The sequence below is a fragment of the Notolepis coatsorum genome (assembly GCF_963971535.1).
Source record: "Notolepis coatsorum genome assembly, chromosome: 19".
NCBI lineage: Eukaryota > Metazoa > Chordata > Actinopteri > Aulopiformes > Paralepididae > Notolepis > Notolepis coatsorum.
The window spans coordinates 46,578,139-46,594,754 of record NC_140183.1 but is presented as its reverse complement, the minus strand read 5'-3'; the positions used below and the strand labels follow the sequence as shown (position 1 = coordinate 46,594,754).

At 41.5% G+C, this 16,616-nt stretch overlaps 1 protein-coding gene and 1 pseudogene across 2 annotated transcripts; both read right to left on the bottom strand.

Moving 5' to 3' along the window:
- Positions 1-6,604: 6,604 nt before the first annotated feature.
- On the bottom strand, positions 6,605-7,764 carry LOC311246484 (dnaJ homolog subfamily C member 28-like; annotated as a pseudogene). The gene has a single exon. The product of its transcript is annotated as a dnaJ homolog subfamily C member 28-like (transcript).
- A 2,272-nt stretch (positions 7,765-10,036) lies between these two features.
- On the bottom strand, positions 10,037-13,222 carry LOC311246749 (apoptosis-associated speck-like protein containing a CARD). The gene is made up of 3 exons (XM_084336978.1): positions 12,889-13,222; positions 12,065-12,157; positions 10,037-10,471 (listed from the first exon to the last, which is right to left on the bottom strand). Exons 1-3 carry the CDS (start codon positions 13,148-13,150, stop codon positions 10,212-10,214), a joined length of 615 nt encoding a protein of 204 aa, XP_084193104.1. The 5' UTR covers positions 13,151-13,222; the 3' UTR covers positions 10,037-10,211.
- Positions 13,223-16,616: the final 3,394 nt, after the last annotated feature.

Genomic DNA, 16,616 nt, shown 5'->3' with positions numbered 1-16,616 from the left:
GGCAGTCATGGGATGTGAGTGAGGAGCTGTTCCAGAGAATTGAGGAGTTTACATGTCACATGTACTCTGCTAACAGCAGCACAGTAGAGGTGAACCAACTGCGCTACCAGCTCTTCTGTACCAAAAGGGGAGAGGTCGAGTCCAGCCAGCTTCCACCATGTAGGGACTGTCTCTTCCTGCATGTTGAACGAGCCAACTATCAGGCAGCAATCTGGAAGAGCAGTCTGCAGTCTAACCCTGTGGTCTCAAGTCCTACAGAGCATGGATGGAAAGACGATGAAGGCAAGCTGGAAATTTACTGGATGCGCTCCCCACCTGCACCAGATGTAGTCCTGGAATTGCTAAGATGCAAGTGTGTCCGTTCATGCAAAATGCCAAGCTGCACATGCTTATCAAATGGACTGGCATGCACAGATATGTGCAAGTTACAGACATGCAGCAACCAAAAACTGCAGGATGATCCAGAACCTGACTTCGAACTCGAGGAGTCAGAGACGAGCAGTTTGAGTGATTCAATGTACATTTAGTATATAATGTTGTTCTGTTTAATAGGTTGTTCATAAAACTCTAAGTGGTTCCTTATCTCATTGTGGTGTCCTTTATGTCCTGTATATGTATGATAAAGACAGACCACTTTGTGACATTATCCTAGTTATCTGACCCAGTTAATAATGCCCATCTAATTTAAGGCTCACAATGACCCGTAACAATGAAATAGTATAGGCATATTATACATTTCCTGAATCCTTATGATCCTGAGAGTGTTGTAGATTTTGTATTTTGTGCCCCTGTTGCTCCTGTATATGTATGATAAAGACAGACCACTTTGTGACATTATCCTAGTGGCTGTTCTGTATAGTTTTAATAGGAGCCTAATACCGCTCTTCTAATTTAAGGCTCACAATCACCCCTGATAAGAAATAGTATAGGCATATTATACATTTCCTGAATCCTTATGGTCCTGAGAGTGTTGTAGATTTTGTATTTTGTGTCCCTATTGCTCCTAGATGACACAAGGCTAAAAGATAGTATATCATTTAGGCGAAAATCGTGTAAAAATGTGTGTTGTTGACTGTTCAAAGAGCTCCAGTGACCTCTATATTGGTCAGAAAGATTCACATCTTAGCTTGAATGAAAGATTACATAGTCCCCTTTAAAATGATACCAAACACAATATTGTGAAACATTGACAGATGTCCTCTACGTGAGTCTAAAGCAGGATATGCACCAACATCTGAAATGCGATTTCCTGAGGGGGTGGGTATACTTCATGACTTGATAAGTATGATTAAGCTACCACTCTGGAAGGGCTATCATACAAAAATATCATCTACAGACATAGATCTTTGAAAAAATTACATGTAAGTTTATTCACCGTGAGTGGCACCGATATCTGGTCTGGCCCATGGACTAATGGGTCTACTTTAACTTATCTGCAAAATGCATGCTTTTTGGCACGTTCGTTTTAGTTATTATTATTTAAAAAAAAATTACTATTTCGATTTTATTTTATCATTTAATTTACTCCACCACTTTATTGTATATATTATCTGAATGAATGAATTTAACTCTTTTGGACTCTTTTTGTGTCACAAACAGTACTGTATTTGCAAATCTGGTATGTCATAAATGTATAGATATAGCAGTACTGTCTATCTATATGTCGTGTGTATGTATATGTTATGATGAATTGAAAATGGGGGACCCTGATGTAAACAAGACGAAAGTCTTTATCTGGTCTGCATCCCCTTAACAATTGTATGTATTGAGCTGTACTGTACTGTACCCATTCTGCAATCTGTTAATAAAGTTTTCAATCAATCAATCAATCAATCAATCAATCAAACATATTGCAGAATGGGTACAATACATTACGGCTCAATGCATACAATTGTTAAGGGGATGCAGACCAGAGAAAGACGATTTTCTTGTTTACATCAGGGTCCCCCATTTTCAATTCATAGACATTTATGACATACATGACATCATGACATTTATGGCATAGGGACAAATTACATACAGGTATGTTACATTTGTGATATATATGATATGCAAATATACAGTACTGTTACCCATAGATCCTGACAGAGTATACATGATGGGGAGGAGGAGACTGCAGGAGGGGGTGGGTGGGTGCAGCATGGGAGATCTGTCTGTGTCTGTCCGCTAATGTCGCACCAGTAACGTCCAAAGCAAATTCCGTAAAGTACTTGGCAAATAAGACCTTTCTGATTCTGACATTATACCACATGATTTCTCAGTAGTACACGGACAGTTTAGGGTATTAATTTGTATGCAAAAACTGACTTTTGGTTCCGACTGCATAATAGATTGAACAACACGCTAAAACAATTGACTTATCACGATGCACTAACGGTACCAAACAATGAATGAATGAATGAATGAAAACTTTATTTAACAGATTGCAGAATGGGTACAATACAGTACGGCTCAATACATACAATTGTTAAGGGGATGCAGACCTGAGAAAGACGTTTGTCTTGTTTCAGAAAGACGTTTGTCTTGTTTCAAACCATACCAAACCCGTTCCGACAGTTTTATACAGTATACAGCCAAATACAATGGCTGCGTCAATGGAATGGTGTCTGTGTTTTCCCCGAAAGCAATGTACCCGGATATACCGGTGTAATAATTGACGCTCCAAACATTCCATAGCAGTTGTGTCTTGTAGAACACACAAGACGGAATGTCACTTGACTGTATATGTTATTCCAACTCCAAGGGTCAGTTTAGCATAGCAGTAGCGATCATAACAGTAACAGGGAACAGGATGAAGTCCCCATCTGTTATTTGGATACAATATTTGGCAATATAAGTGCAGGCACTGTAGGCCTACTGTCTTTGGAAAAAGCGACCAAGGTTAAACTACAGCTCCAGTTGCGTCTCTGATGATAATAATCACTGCGGTCAAGTGAGCCGTCTTTCACTTTTGCGTGGTCAACTCACTTGACCGCAGTTGATAATCGATATACTGAAATAAAGGCCTAGGCTATACACAGTACATTTCGGAAAGTAAATTGTACTCTGCGGAATTTACTGTACTTTTAGCCCAAGCAAGAAATGTATGGATATGTAATAGATAGTTCACAAAATATTACTGTTTCCATGCGTAAGGCAAATCATGTATGGACTGTATTAACTCGTAAAAACGCGGGAGAGCCGTGGGACTGGTGTGCGCATCCCTTACGACATATTTGACCCTATATAGACTACTCCACAATAAGAGGTAATTGGTGAATGCCACGTATGCACAATTAAAATATTATATACGCGCAGTTCTCGCATGATGTCCATTCCAAGTCCAAAGAATGCGGAAGCGCCCTTGCACTCTTCCGCTGTCATTAAGCAACACGCCGATCAAAATCCAGTGCGGATGGCAGGGCTGATGATTCAGTAATGAATAGCAAATGCGCAGCCACATACATTCAAACAGAAACAGCTGGCATTCATGCCATAACAATTTGGGTGGTTAAGAACTTCTCTCAATAGCACATTTAAGAGAAATCTATTCGTTTTTGACGGTTGAATGATATACCTTTACACAGATGTGGTGCATAAAGATAGGCAATTTCTGAGAAATTAGCATGAATGAATGAAAACTTTATTAACAGATTGCAGAATGGGTACAGTATAGTACAGCTCAATACATACAATTGTTAAGGGGATGCAGACCAGAGAAAGACTTTCGTCTTGTTTACATCAGGGTCCCCCATTTTCAATTCATCGTAACATATATGACATACATGACATACAGATAGACAGTACTGCTACATCTATACATTTATGACATACCAGATTTGCAATTACAGTACTGTTTGTGATACAAAAAGAGTCCAGAAAGAAAAGAGTATATACATTAGGCGTAGAAACTGTACATTGGATTGGGTAGGTGGGGGTGGGGGGGGACTGTACATTGGAGGTGGTTGGGTGGGTGGGGGGGGGGGGGGTGGGTAGGAGTGGGGGGGGGTTGGGTAGGAGGGGTGGGTGGGGGACACTGTACAACTGTACAAACAACACTGTACATTGGATTATTGACAAGACCATACTTGGTAATTTACTGTACATTGGAGGGGGTTGTGTTCGGACATTTACAGGGGCCAGTTTCGAGTTGCAGTCTCCCTTAGGTGTTTTTTGAGAGTGTTTTTGAAAGTGGGTAGTGATTCACATTCCTTTACAGCTTTGGGTAGGGCGTTCCACATTGATGTGGCATAATTGCGAAACGTGTTTAGTCCCTTGTTTGAGCCGAATCTGGGTTTAACATGATTTGTGGAGCTCCCTCTGGGTGAGTTTAGATGTCCAGCATATAGAACAAGCTCAGCATCACTTTTCAAACCAGTGCAACAAAAGGTTTTCCATAGACTCCCAGAGGCACCAGCAGCTTCCAACTGGATTCTTCAAAATTATAATAAAACACGTTTCCCGGTCTCTGATCGGCAGGCAGTGGCACTGTATGTAATATTATATGAGGGTGGTGTTATAGCATCCCAATTTAACCCCAGGAACACAGGCCAAACAATCGGATTGGTTGTTTCGATTTTGGAATGTCTGATTAGGGCCTGGGGCAGTCAGATACTGGATCTTTTTTTGTGCAATAAATTCCTCATTGTGTCCTTTAACAAAGGTAAAAAAAAAAGTTAGTTATATGTCCTGAGGTTATCTGTGGTGCACAAGCTGGGACAGGCCATATAAACAGGCAGACGAGTGGAATGGAAGACAACACGTGTAGGTATACATGCAAGACAAGTCATTATTAATATGTTATTATCAGTTTGGGAAATATATTTGCTTGATATTGCAGCCGATGTATGGGAAACTGAGTACTGCATTAGCATACAGTAAGGTAGGGCTGCTCAATTATGGCAAAAATCATAATCACAATTATTTTGATTGATATTGAAATCACGATTATTAAACACGATTACTCAATGGTTTCATATGATGACTGAATTCATTTTACCTTTCTTCTCAGCCAAAGGTCGCCTTTCTGTCATCTTCTACAAGTTATCAAAGACGTTTCAAAATAACTGCGCCATGGCTCCCTCCTCCCTCTCCGCTGAAACTACAGTTTGGGCTTGGGGGGGGGGGGGGGGGGGGGGGGGGGCGCAACGCTGTGAAGGAAGGGTGCGCTGCATTTATAACACAAGACAAAATGAGGGCAACACAGCATGGGGCACAATAATTATTTTATCTCGGTTATCTTGTTTTCATGATCGTGGGGAAGCCAAAATCTTATTTAAATTTAAACTATTAATCGCCCAGCCCTACAGTGAGGTTGTGTGATTGTGTTCCACTCGTTCACCATTGCCAATAACTAGATTTCAGGCTGAATACATTGGCACCAAATAAGCACATGTCCTTGTCTCGGTCTGCATTCCTGTTGAACAGACTGTAATGATTTGTAAAAGTGGACAATAAATACAATTTCAAATGAGATTACAGTCCCTTGTACCGGATCTCCTCTCTGGTAAACAAGAATACCCTGAAGACTCTGGCAGGAGCACTCATTCAGGGGTACTACGACTATGCTTGCACCTCATGGTACCAGAGCACCTCAAAGGCGCTAAAAACAAAATTACAAACATCTCAAAACAAACTGGTCAGACTACTGCTTGACCTTACTCCTAGAACTCACCTCACCCCTGCCCACTTTGACAACCTAGGATGGCTTAGAGTAGACGACAGAGTACAGCAACTTGCAATGGGCCTGGTCTACAAGATACACTACACGACCAAGGTACCCATGTACATGTCAAAATACTTCCCAAAGGTCAGTGAATACCACGATCACAACACCAGAGGGAGCTCCACAAATCATGTTAAACCCAGATTCGGCTCAAATAAGGGACTAAACACGTTTCGCAATTATGCCACATCAATGTGGAACGCCCTACCCAAAGCTGTAAAGGAATGTGGATCACTACCCACTTTCAAAACCTCTCTCAAGGGACACCTACGGGAGACTGCAATTCAAAACTGGCCCCTGTAAATATCCTAACCCAACCCCCTCCAATGTACAGTCATTTACCCAGTATGGTTTTGTCAATAGTCCAATGTACAATTTTGTTTGTTTGTACAGTGTCTCCTCCCCCCCCCCTCAATGTACAGTTTTGCTTGTTTATACAGTGTGTCTCCCCCCCCCCCCCCCCCCCCAACCACCTCCAATGTAAATTACCCAGTATGGTTGTCAATATCCCAATGTACCCAACCCCCCCCACCCAACCTCCTCCAATGTACAGTTTCTACGTCAAATGTATATACTCCCTTTTCTTGACTCCTTCTGTATCACAAACAGTACTGTATTTGCAAATCTGGTATGTCATAAATGTATAGATGTAGCAGTACTGACTAACTGTATGTCATGTATGTCATATATGTCCTGATGAATTGAAAATGGGGGACCCTGATGTAAACAAGACGAAAGTCTTTCTCTGGTCTGCATCCCCTTAACAATTGTGTGTATTGAGCTGTACTGTATTGTACCCATTCTGCAATCTGTTAATAAAGTTTTCAATCAATCAATCAATCAATCAATCAATCAATCAATCAATCAATCAAACCTTAGATTCAAGGTATCAAGGAGTATTCATCTGAGTAAATTCTGCATCCACGGCATCAGGCTGCGTTTAGCGTCTTTAGGTCTCCATGCGACATTGGTTCTCCCTTTCTCTTCCTTCCTCCTCTCTCTTTCCTTCTCCCTCTCCTTGTCATGTCTGCGCTGACGTGCCCCTTTCTCTGCTTGGTCGATCTCCCGGGCCAACCTGAATTGAACCATCTGATCTGCATGTTGAGCAATGGTACTATGAGGTTAAAATTATCCACCATCTTGTTGAGTTTCACCAGCTCCTCCCCTACGGAGCCACATAGCTGCTCCCACTGAGCACGCTCCCTGGGGTTCATGGAGTCACTCAGCCTGGCCCTCCCCTCCAGCAGCCTCTCACGCATCTGAGCGGTGGTCTCACGGATGTCCCGCTGTGTAACAACCCATGCTGGCTGGTAGCCATTGTCAATGAGGATGCGGTTGAGGTTGTGGGTCATAGGGTCGGCGTACAGGTTGTGCTGGAACTTGCTGAGGGGCTTTCCGTCTCCACTCAGGTTCTGGAAGTCTCCGCGGGCCATGGACTCCTGGATCAGGTCCTCCACCAGCCTTTCCACAGCCTGGGTGATCTTGATCTTACGGCTGCGTTGACGCATGTCCCTCTCCAACAGCGCCCCCTCAGCAGCTGCAGCCGCCTCATGCTCCCTCTGTCCGTAGTCCAACACCTGCTCTGCAGCCCGGTCCACGTGGATTTGCCGGTACTGCCGTTCACGCTGGCTGGGAGTACCAAAACCTACACCCTCGTAGTTGAGGTAGTGTCTGTGTTGAGGTGCCACAGCTTTTGACTTCTCCTCATCCACCTCTCCCTTTGCTTCATCACGCTCCTTGGTCCGGCTCTTGTGTGCAAGGACGGCACGGTAAGCCTCTTCAACTCGGGAAAACAGGACTGCATCTGCTGTTGCAGCCCCAGAGTCGGGGTGGTACAGTTTGGCCATGCGCAGGTAGGCGTCTTTCACCTGTGCAGGGCTGCTGTGTTCCTCCTCTGGCAGCTGCAGCAGTCAGTAGCTTTCCCGTACATTGTGACTAATGTTGGGGCCGGAGCTGAGCCTTCGCAGCAGCAGGGAGTGGGACTTCCAAGCCAGAAGCAACAGACAGCAGCCTTGGTAGAAGTTACTATGGGCAACGAATAGCTGGAAGCTGAAACTCATGTCTGCCAGCAGAGCAGTCACACACCTGAAGAACAGTCACTGAATCAACAGGCAGTTGATTCAAACTAGACTCATTCAATCAGTCGACACGTTTTCATTTTGACATGACAGTGTATAAGCCAAGGTAGGGTCTCATAACAGGTTTTGTATACAGCTATGCGTGCCAACAATTTCAAAACGAGGTCACACAAGAAAATTTCTGGCTGAGTATAATGGTAGCCCACAATAAGCTAGCTACCGTATGCCAACTTTAACTACCGGTAACTACATTTGCCACTATTGCCTTTAAACAATAGCTATCGACTGATATGCACAAACGAAGTCAGTTAACGTTATCGAACAAGGCCGTGTTTGTGTTTGCTAAGCAAGTTGTAACGTGAATGTCATATAACGTTACGTTACAACTTAACGTACCATGGCTAACTATCTGCAGCTAGCCAACTACAGTCCAATTTGTATCATTTCGTACGTAGGCTACATGAAAAAAGCTATGAGCACAAACCTGTTCAGTAAATAGCTGTCAATCTTGGTACATGTATAATTTACTCATGACATATTGCACAAAATTAGGGTCATTCAAAGACATGCTTGTTTAGCTGTCAAGCCAGCTTAATTAAGGTATTCTATTTCAGGTCTGAAATGGACTATAAACTTATATAAAGGATAAAGGTTCCCATTGTAATTTCATTGTAAAAGGTTTTCTGCATGAGATGTTGACGAAGCAGTTAAAAGACAGTGCATAGTATTTGCTAAATATATGTCAAATAATAATACAAGTCTATATAATATAATATATCAATCATATTATATTATATAGACTTGTATTATTATTTGACATATATTTACCAAATATAGTATATTATGTAATATACCAAACGTTTAATATGGCAGGGGAAATTACCTAGTGCGTTTCAAAACATTACAGCTGGCCAAAACTGCTGGCGGTTTGGCCCTCCCTAACCTCAAATATTATTTTTGGGCTGCTCAATTTAGACCCTTGCACACCTGGATTACAGATGATTTGTCATCAAGATGGTTAAAAATGGAAAAAAGACTTATCTACACAGAAACAACTTACTACCTTATTATTCTCTGGACATAAGATAAGGGAGGACTCAATAGGTGTGTGGTCCAGATTTACGATACAAATATGGAGAGAGGTCCAGAAAGAGTTCAGGTTGCCTTTAACATCGGGCCTGACCTCAATTGGTTTCATTGGGGACTTTACACCATCAACTTTGGATGCAGGATTCAGTGGATGGAGGACAAAGGGTCTGAAATTTGTTCACCAACTTATTCACTCCGGCCAGCTTAAATCTTTCGAACAACTCAGAGTGGAGTTTAGCCTAGTACTGACTTTTTCAGATGTCTCCAATTAAGTCTTTTTTTTGAAAACCAGGAAGATTGGGACAAAATGCGACACCCTTCTGCAATATTATAGCTAATATCCAAATTGATGCTTCAATACAAAAAATTCTTTCTAAATTATATCAAAACCTAATATCAATGAACCCCAACGACTCGCTATACATTAAGTTGAAGTGGGAGGCTGAGCTCCAACAGGAGATCTCACAAGAGGAGTGGTTCGATGTTTGTACTGAAGCACATAAGGTGACTAATTCTAATTCCTGGAGAGAATATAAATGGAAGGTCATTAGGTTTTTCAAGACCCCCTTATTGACTGCTAAAGCAGGTACGACTCCCACAAGCGAATGCTGGAGGGGATGTGGTGAACAAATACACACATTTTCTGGACATGCCCAAAATTATGTCACTTCTGGGATGATGTATTCAGGGATGTAAAAAAAAGTATTCGACATGGACATCCCACAAGATTTCAAAACTGCCATACTAGGAGTCATATACCAGAGGGCATTGAGGGAAGGAAAAGTGTGTATCTTCTTCAAATACTGTTAACTGCTGCCAAGAAAATGATCACAATTAATTGGTTAAAACCCAGTCCCCCAACACATAACCAATGGCTAAACAAAGTTAAAGAAATTCAGGACATTTCATTTTCTTTTTTAAATGGTTTGATCCACACATGTAGTATATTCTGGTTTACCTATTTTTTATTTATTTTTTATTTTACGCCCCTTCCCCTTCCCCAAGCATAGCTGTCTCTTAATGACACGGTACAGACATGATGTTAGTTGAGAACAAGTTGTAAAGTATATCTGCATATATGTACTGTCTTGATTTTGTGCTGAATAAAAAAATATATGAACCAGTATATTATGTAATAATAAATAATAATAAACTGTACTTTTGAAGAAGTCTTTATTCATCATGCAGTGACACACACATGCAATGGGTGGCACACACAGTAACACACACATGCAAAAAAATAAATTGGGTCGCAGATTCAATTTAGTCTCTGCGCTTGATCCATCCCGTCGTCCTCCCAACTGGTAAAATCAGACACATTTATGATATCTAAATAGACATCAAGGTCTATTCAGGTCTTTGACGAGAAATGATTGGTTCTCCACCAGAATCTCATAGAAGAGGTCCTTGCCGCTTGGCCCACTGGCGTTCAGGGGACCGCTATAGAGCGCCCTCATCTGGTCTTGACTGGTGCTCTTAGACATCACCAGATTGTAGTCTTCCTGGGTGATGACACCCCGGGCAAGGAGTTCATCCAAGATGGATGCCACCATGTTCACCCGCTGGATCAGGGTGGTCCGGTGCGTATCCACAAAGGAGGCTAAGGAAATGAAAACACACTTGTTGGTGACCTATTTCATCTATCATGCTGCAGTCATCATGTTTTGAAGCTTTAACAGAATAGCATACCCTTACGAAAAAGTATCATGTATTTCCAAAAAGGCTTCATGGTATTTCCATAATTCTTTTGTCACTACCACCATACTACGGGGATATTATGGGGGGGGGGGGGGGGGTGGAAGGAGACGTGTGGTTACATTTCCGGGGTCTTCTGGACTAAAGCAAGGGTGGGGGTAGTTTATTGGCTTGGGGGTTGTTCTGTTTTGGGTTGCAGGTGTTCTTAATGGAGGGGGGGGGGTCATAAGAAGTGAAGAACATAGGGTAAAATTGGAGCAGTCTGTTGGCTTGGCCAGCTTGTTTTTGTTTGGGTGAAAATATCAACCCCCAGGTTAGCCATAACTTATGGCTAAGACCGGGAATACAACGTTTAAACCCTGGGGTTAGCCGTACGACAGGGAATAAAACGTTTCAACCCCCATGGTTAGCCATACGACAGGGAATACAACATTTAAACCCTGGGGTTAGCCGTATGACAGCGAATAAAACGTTTCAACCCCCAGGGTTAGCCGTACGACAGGGAATACAACATTTCAACCCCAGGGTTAGCCATACAGCAGGGGTGCGTTGCTCATGGGACGGGGTTGCATGCCGTGCAACCGGCTCTGTGAGCAGAACCACGCGCACACACATGCACGGATGTGCATGCGCGACTTTGCGCGTGCACTGCACACAGGAATGCGCTGCACTCGACTGATGCACCAACTCGCTAAGTCCCACCGGGCTACTTTGCATAACAATAGCACAGGTCGTCAGGTGTGTTCAAATACGTTCTAAGGTACATTCACACAAAACTTGTGAATGAAATGTGTTACATTCCATTCGTAGAGGCAATTAGGCATTGTCTTTAGTCTGTGCGTACGCGAGGGAACATTTATGCGCATGTGCGGGAGCGTGCGTGCACGTGGCGTCATTAAAACACTGTGCAACCAGCTTTGAAATCACCAACGCACCCCTGCCGTACAGGGAGTAAAACACAGCAACACTACAGTATTATTTAAGCACAAAAGCGGCACCATGGTGATGGCATACCATGGTAAATTACATGGTCAGTACTATGGTAAAACTGAAATTACCATCAAACTATGATGATACTTTTTTGTAAGGGTACATCTGAAAAATTCTATAGCATGGTTTACATAATGTTTACACATTTTAAAACATTATACTCTGCATGCATACTGACTTCCTGAAAAGTCATTGTTTGTTATTTATGAATTTAATACCCTGTCATTGCTCCTCACAAATGCCATACATAAATATTAAGCCTATTCAAGGGTATGATGTCAATGTTAAATAATCTAACTTTTCTGTGTAGTTGACTTGCATGCTGTAGTAGTAAACTAGACATGAACCCAATTCTGAATTGAGTTTCAGCAATTAACAAGGCAGGCGGTTCAAGGGCACCTAGTTGGGGGGGGGGGGGGAATGCTACAATATAGTTTAATGCATGATTCTGAAGAGGAATATCAAAACCCACACATTTTACCGTAGAATACCTCACAATCTCACATACCTCCCAGTCCCCTGGCTGCAGGCGGTGCTCCTGCACGCGAGGATCCTGTGGCTGAAGCCGAGGATCCTGTGGCTGAAGCCGAGGTTGCTGTGGCTGAAGAACAGTGAGAGATTATGTAAGATTGCGCAACCATGTTGTATTCTTATTTAGGGTATAGTTAGGCCTATAGAAAATGTAGGCTAAGTTCAACACGTTTCTCTATAAAAAAAACAGCATATATTTACAATTACAAAATAGCTAAACTTTGATTTGATTTGATTTTTTGATTTGAAGTCTTTATTTCGAACATGCAATGAATACAACAAAAAATAACAACTTTGGTTGGTAACAGGTGTTGTTCAATCTATTATGTAGTCGGAACCAAAAGTCATTAGTTTGCAAAAATGAATAACCTAAACTGTAAACTGTCCGTGTACTACTGATAAATCATGTGGTATAAATGTACAACTGCTTGTGTGTTGAGATTGTCGATTCACGCTTTACTTTCATTTTTGTTTTCCTTGTTTGATATTGTTTATTGTTTGTTATAAATGTGGTTTAACAGGGGGGAAATAATTAAAAAATCTAAATAGTAAAAAAAAATATATATAATAATAACTCAAACGAACGTGCAAAAAAGTATGCATTTTGCAGATAAGTAGACCATGGCATGCATTGGCTGATTTGCAGTCATATTATTATAGCCTGTGAAGCTATTAGTATTACTCACTTAGTACAGTACTCATGGCTACGAAATATCTGCAGCTCCTTTGTCTTGTGGCTATACAGTTATCAGTAACCCGTAGGGAACATTTATTTGAAGTGTAGCCTATTCTAAAACTTACTTGTCATTGCAGCCTCCAGGTCAGTTGCAATCTGGTTGCAGCCAATCGCCATCAATAATTTGACAGTCACTTGAATTACACCAGCTTCAGTGAAGGTTGAAACCATTAGATCTGCAATGTCCAAACGATCCATATTTTGTACCGTACCTCGACGAACGCGCGGTTCTTCTCTACGGTCAACTAATTGGTTCCGAAATCTCTTGAACTGTGTTTCGTCCATGTCGTCCAATGCTTCCGTTATAACCCCTTTGACCGTTGCCATGTCTGTTCTAACGGTCTGTATTGTTGTTTTGATGACAAAATTTATATTTCTTCGTTCAGTGCAAAGGGCGTGGAGAAGTGAAGAGCGGCGAAATAGTGCAGCAAAACGAAAGTATATAACGCTTTTGATCGCGCCACGCCTCTTTTTGAGGGGGGGGGATTGAGTAGTGTGTATGTTTCGACATGCTGCCACTACTTCCGTATAGCAAATCAGCCCATGGGTCTACTTTAACTTATCTGCAAAATGCATGCTTTTTGGCACGTTCGTTTTAGTTATTATTGTTTAAAAGAAATTTACTATTTCGATTTTTTTTAATCATTTAATTTACTCCACCACTTTATTGTATATATTATCTGAATGAATGAATTTAACTCTTTTGGACTCTTTTTGTGTCACAAACAGTACTGTATTTGCAAATCTGGTATGTCATAAATGTATAGATATAGCAGTACTGTCTATCTATATGTCGTGTGTATGTATATGTTATGATGAATTGAAAATGGGGGACCCTGATGTAAACAAGACGAAAGTCTTTATCTGGTCTGCATCCCCTTAACAATTGTATGTATTGAGCTGTACTGTACTGTACCCATTCTGCAATCTGTTAATAAAGTTTTCAATCAATCAATCAATCAATCAATCAATCAAACATATTGCAGAATGGGTACAATACATTACGGCTCAATGCATACAATTGTTAAGGGGATGCAGACCAGAGAAAGACGATTTTCTTGTTTACATCAGGGTCCCCCATTTTCAATTCATAGACATTTATGACATACATGACATCATGACATTTATGGCATAGGGACAAATTACATACAGGTATGTTACATTTGTGATATATATGATATGCAAATATACAGTACTGTTACCCATAGATCCTGACAGAGTATACATGATGGGGAGGAGGAGACTGCAGGAGGGGGTGGGTGGGTGCATGGGAGATCTGTCTGTGTCGGTCCGCTAATGTCGCACCAGTAACGTCCAAAGCAAATTCCGTAAAGTACTTGGCAAATAAGGCCTTTCTGATTCTGACATTATACCACATGATTTCTCAGTAGTACACGGACAGTTTAGGGTATTAATTTGTATGCAAAAACTGACTTTTGGTTCCGACTGCATAATAGATTGAACAACACGTTAAAACAATTGACTTATCACGATGCACTAACGGTACCAAACAATGAATGAATGAAAACTTTATTTAACAGATTGCAGAATGGGTACAATACAGTACGGCTCAATACATACAATTGTTAAGGGGATGCAGACCTGAGAAAGACGTTTGTCTTGTTTCAGAAAGACGTTTGTCTTGTTTCAAACCATACCAAACCCGTTCCGACAGTTTTATACAGTATACAGCCAAATACAATGGCTGCGTCAATAGGAATGGTGTCTGTGTTTTCCCCGAAAGCAATGTACCCGGATATACCGGTGTAATAATTGACGCTCCAAACATTCCATAGCAGTTGTGTCTTGTAGAACACACAAGACGGAATGTCACTTGACTGTATACGTTATTCCAACTCCAATGGTCAGTTTAGCATAGCAGTAGCGATTATAACAGTAACAGGGAACAGGATGAAGTCCCCATCTGTTATTTGGATACAATATTTGGCAATATAAGTGCAGGCACTGTAGGCATACTGTCTTTGGAAAAAGCGACCAAGGTTAAACTACAGCTCCAGTTGCGTCTCTGATGATAATCACTGCGGTCAAGTGAGCCGTCTTTCACTTTTGCGTGGTCAACTCACTTGACCGCAGTTGATAATCGATATACTGAAATAAAGGCCTAGGCTATACACAGTACATTTCGGAAAGTAAATTGTACTCTGCGGAATTTACTGTACTTTTAGCCCAAGCAAGAAATGTATGGATATGTAATAGATAGTTCACAAAATATTACTGTTTCCATGCGTAAGGCAAATCATGTATACTGCTGATTTAATGTATCTGACAGACACATATCGACATCATCTGCCCCAAACACGACAGACCCAAAGGTGGTAAGTGCTTGTGTAAACAACACGATAAGCCCCTGGCCCTTGCCCTGCTGCATATTTCCGCCATTAATTGCTCGGCGTTTCCCGCTATCATGACTCTGATCTTCCCTCTCAGCAGGCAGCGCAGTTTCTCCTCCCGCCTGACAATGCAGCTGCCTCAACAGGTCCTCACTTGACTGCGTAAGTATACAGGTGACACTGACCCCTCATTAGGCCAGTCGTTTTATGCACAAATGGAGCACAACCTAGAACAACATTTCAAAAGAAGCAAACGCAACTGATTGTGTATCTTCTTCAATATGTCCTGAGTGAGGGAAAAAAAAGTCCCAAGGAATCCCATGGGGGGAGTTTTGAAAAGGACCCAAATACAATCATACAAAACGTCCCTTTTAACACAAAGGTGAATAGGGTTACTTACATTTCTATATGTTCGGGAAACGCCGAGCAATTAATGGCGGGAAGATGCAGCAGCTGCATGGGCTTATCGTGTTTACACAAGCACGTCTGTCGTGACTCGTGTTTGGGGCAGATCAAAGCATGTCTGTGTCTGTCAGTAGCCTACTACTGTCTTCAGTGTAAATGCTTGTTATACTCATTGTTTTACCATTTAATTAAGTTTAATCTGTCAGAGTTCATTACTTACAATAAGAGACAAACAAAAAAATTTATTACACGCTTTTTTTTATTGTTTTCTTTTCATGAGAAATTGTGTATAATCTAATTAATTATGTATGTGATCATTTGCATAAATCACAACAGATGTAAACATTGAATAAAGCCAGGTGAAAATGTCTTGTTGAATGTTGTTGACATTTGACAGTAAAATACTTTTAAGGTAAATGTCTGAATGTCTGCCTCGCTACCATCATCTGCACATCCTTAACTCATTCAGCGCCAGAGGCCTGCCCTAGAGCATCTTAGTTCCTGGGCCAACGCTCTAAGAGATAGGGATAAGTGGCAGTGTTTGCAGGGCTATATATTCTATTATAGCTATGGATACAATACTATGGCCCATTTGACAACTATCAACTATCTATCGTTCAATATGTGAAAAATAATAAAAATGTTCATGCATATACGTTCGCGTGTTATACCGTGGTGAATATAAGTAGTTTCAGATTGATCCTGGCTAATCCCAGAAAACGGCGCTATATGGAGGAATACGGGAATTTCACTAAAAGTGTTGGCGTTGCTCGCCTGGACACGCTATTTCCAAATCAAATGTATATAATAGGCAAGGCCAGATTAAGACTTCAGAGGCCCCTGGGCCAGATTCTTGTGGAGGCCCCCCCACACACACGTGCACGCACGCACAGTGGCGTTTTTATATGTCACTTTAAAAAATATATAGAATACCGTAATTCCTCTAATAGTAACCCCGGCTTGTATTTGTTTCAACTGTAGTGGATACCAGGCTTGTATTAGGAGGAGGCATGTATAAGAGAGAGGCCTATATTTAT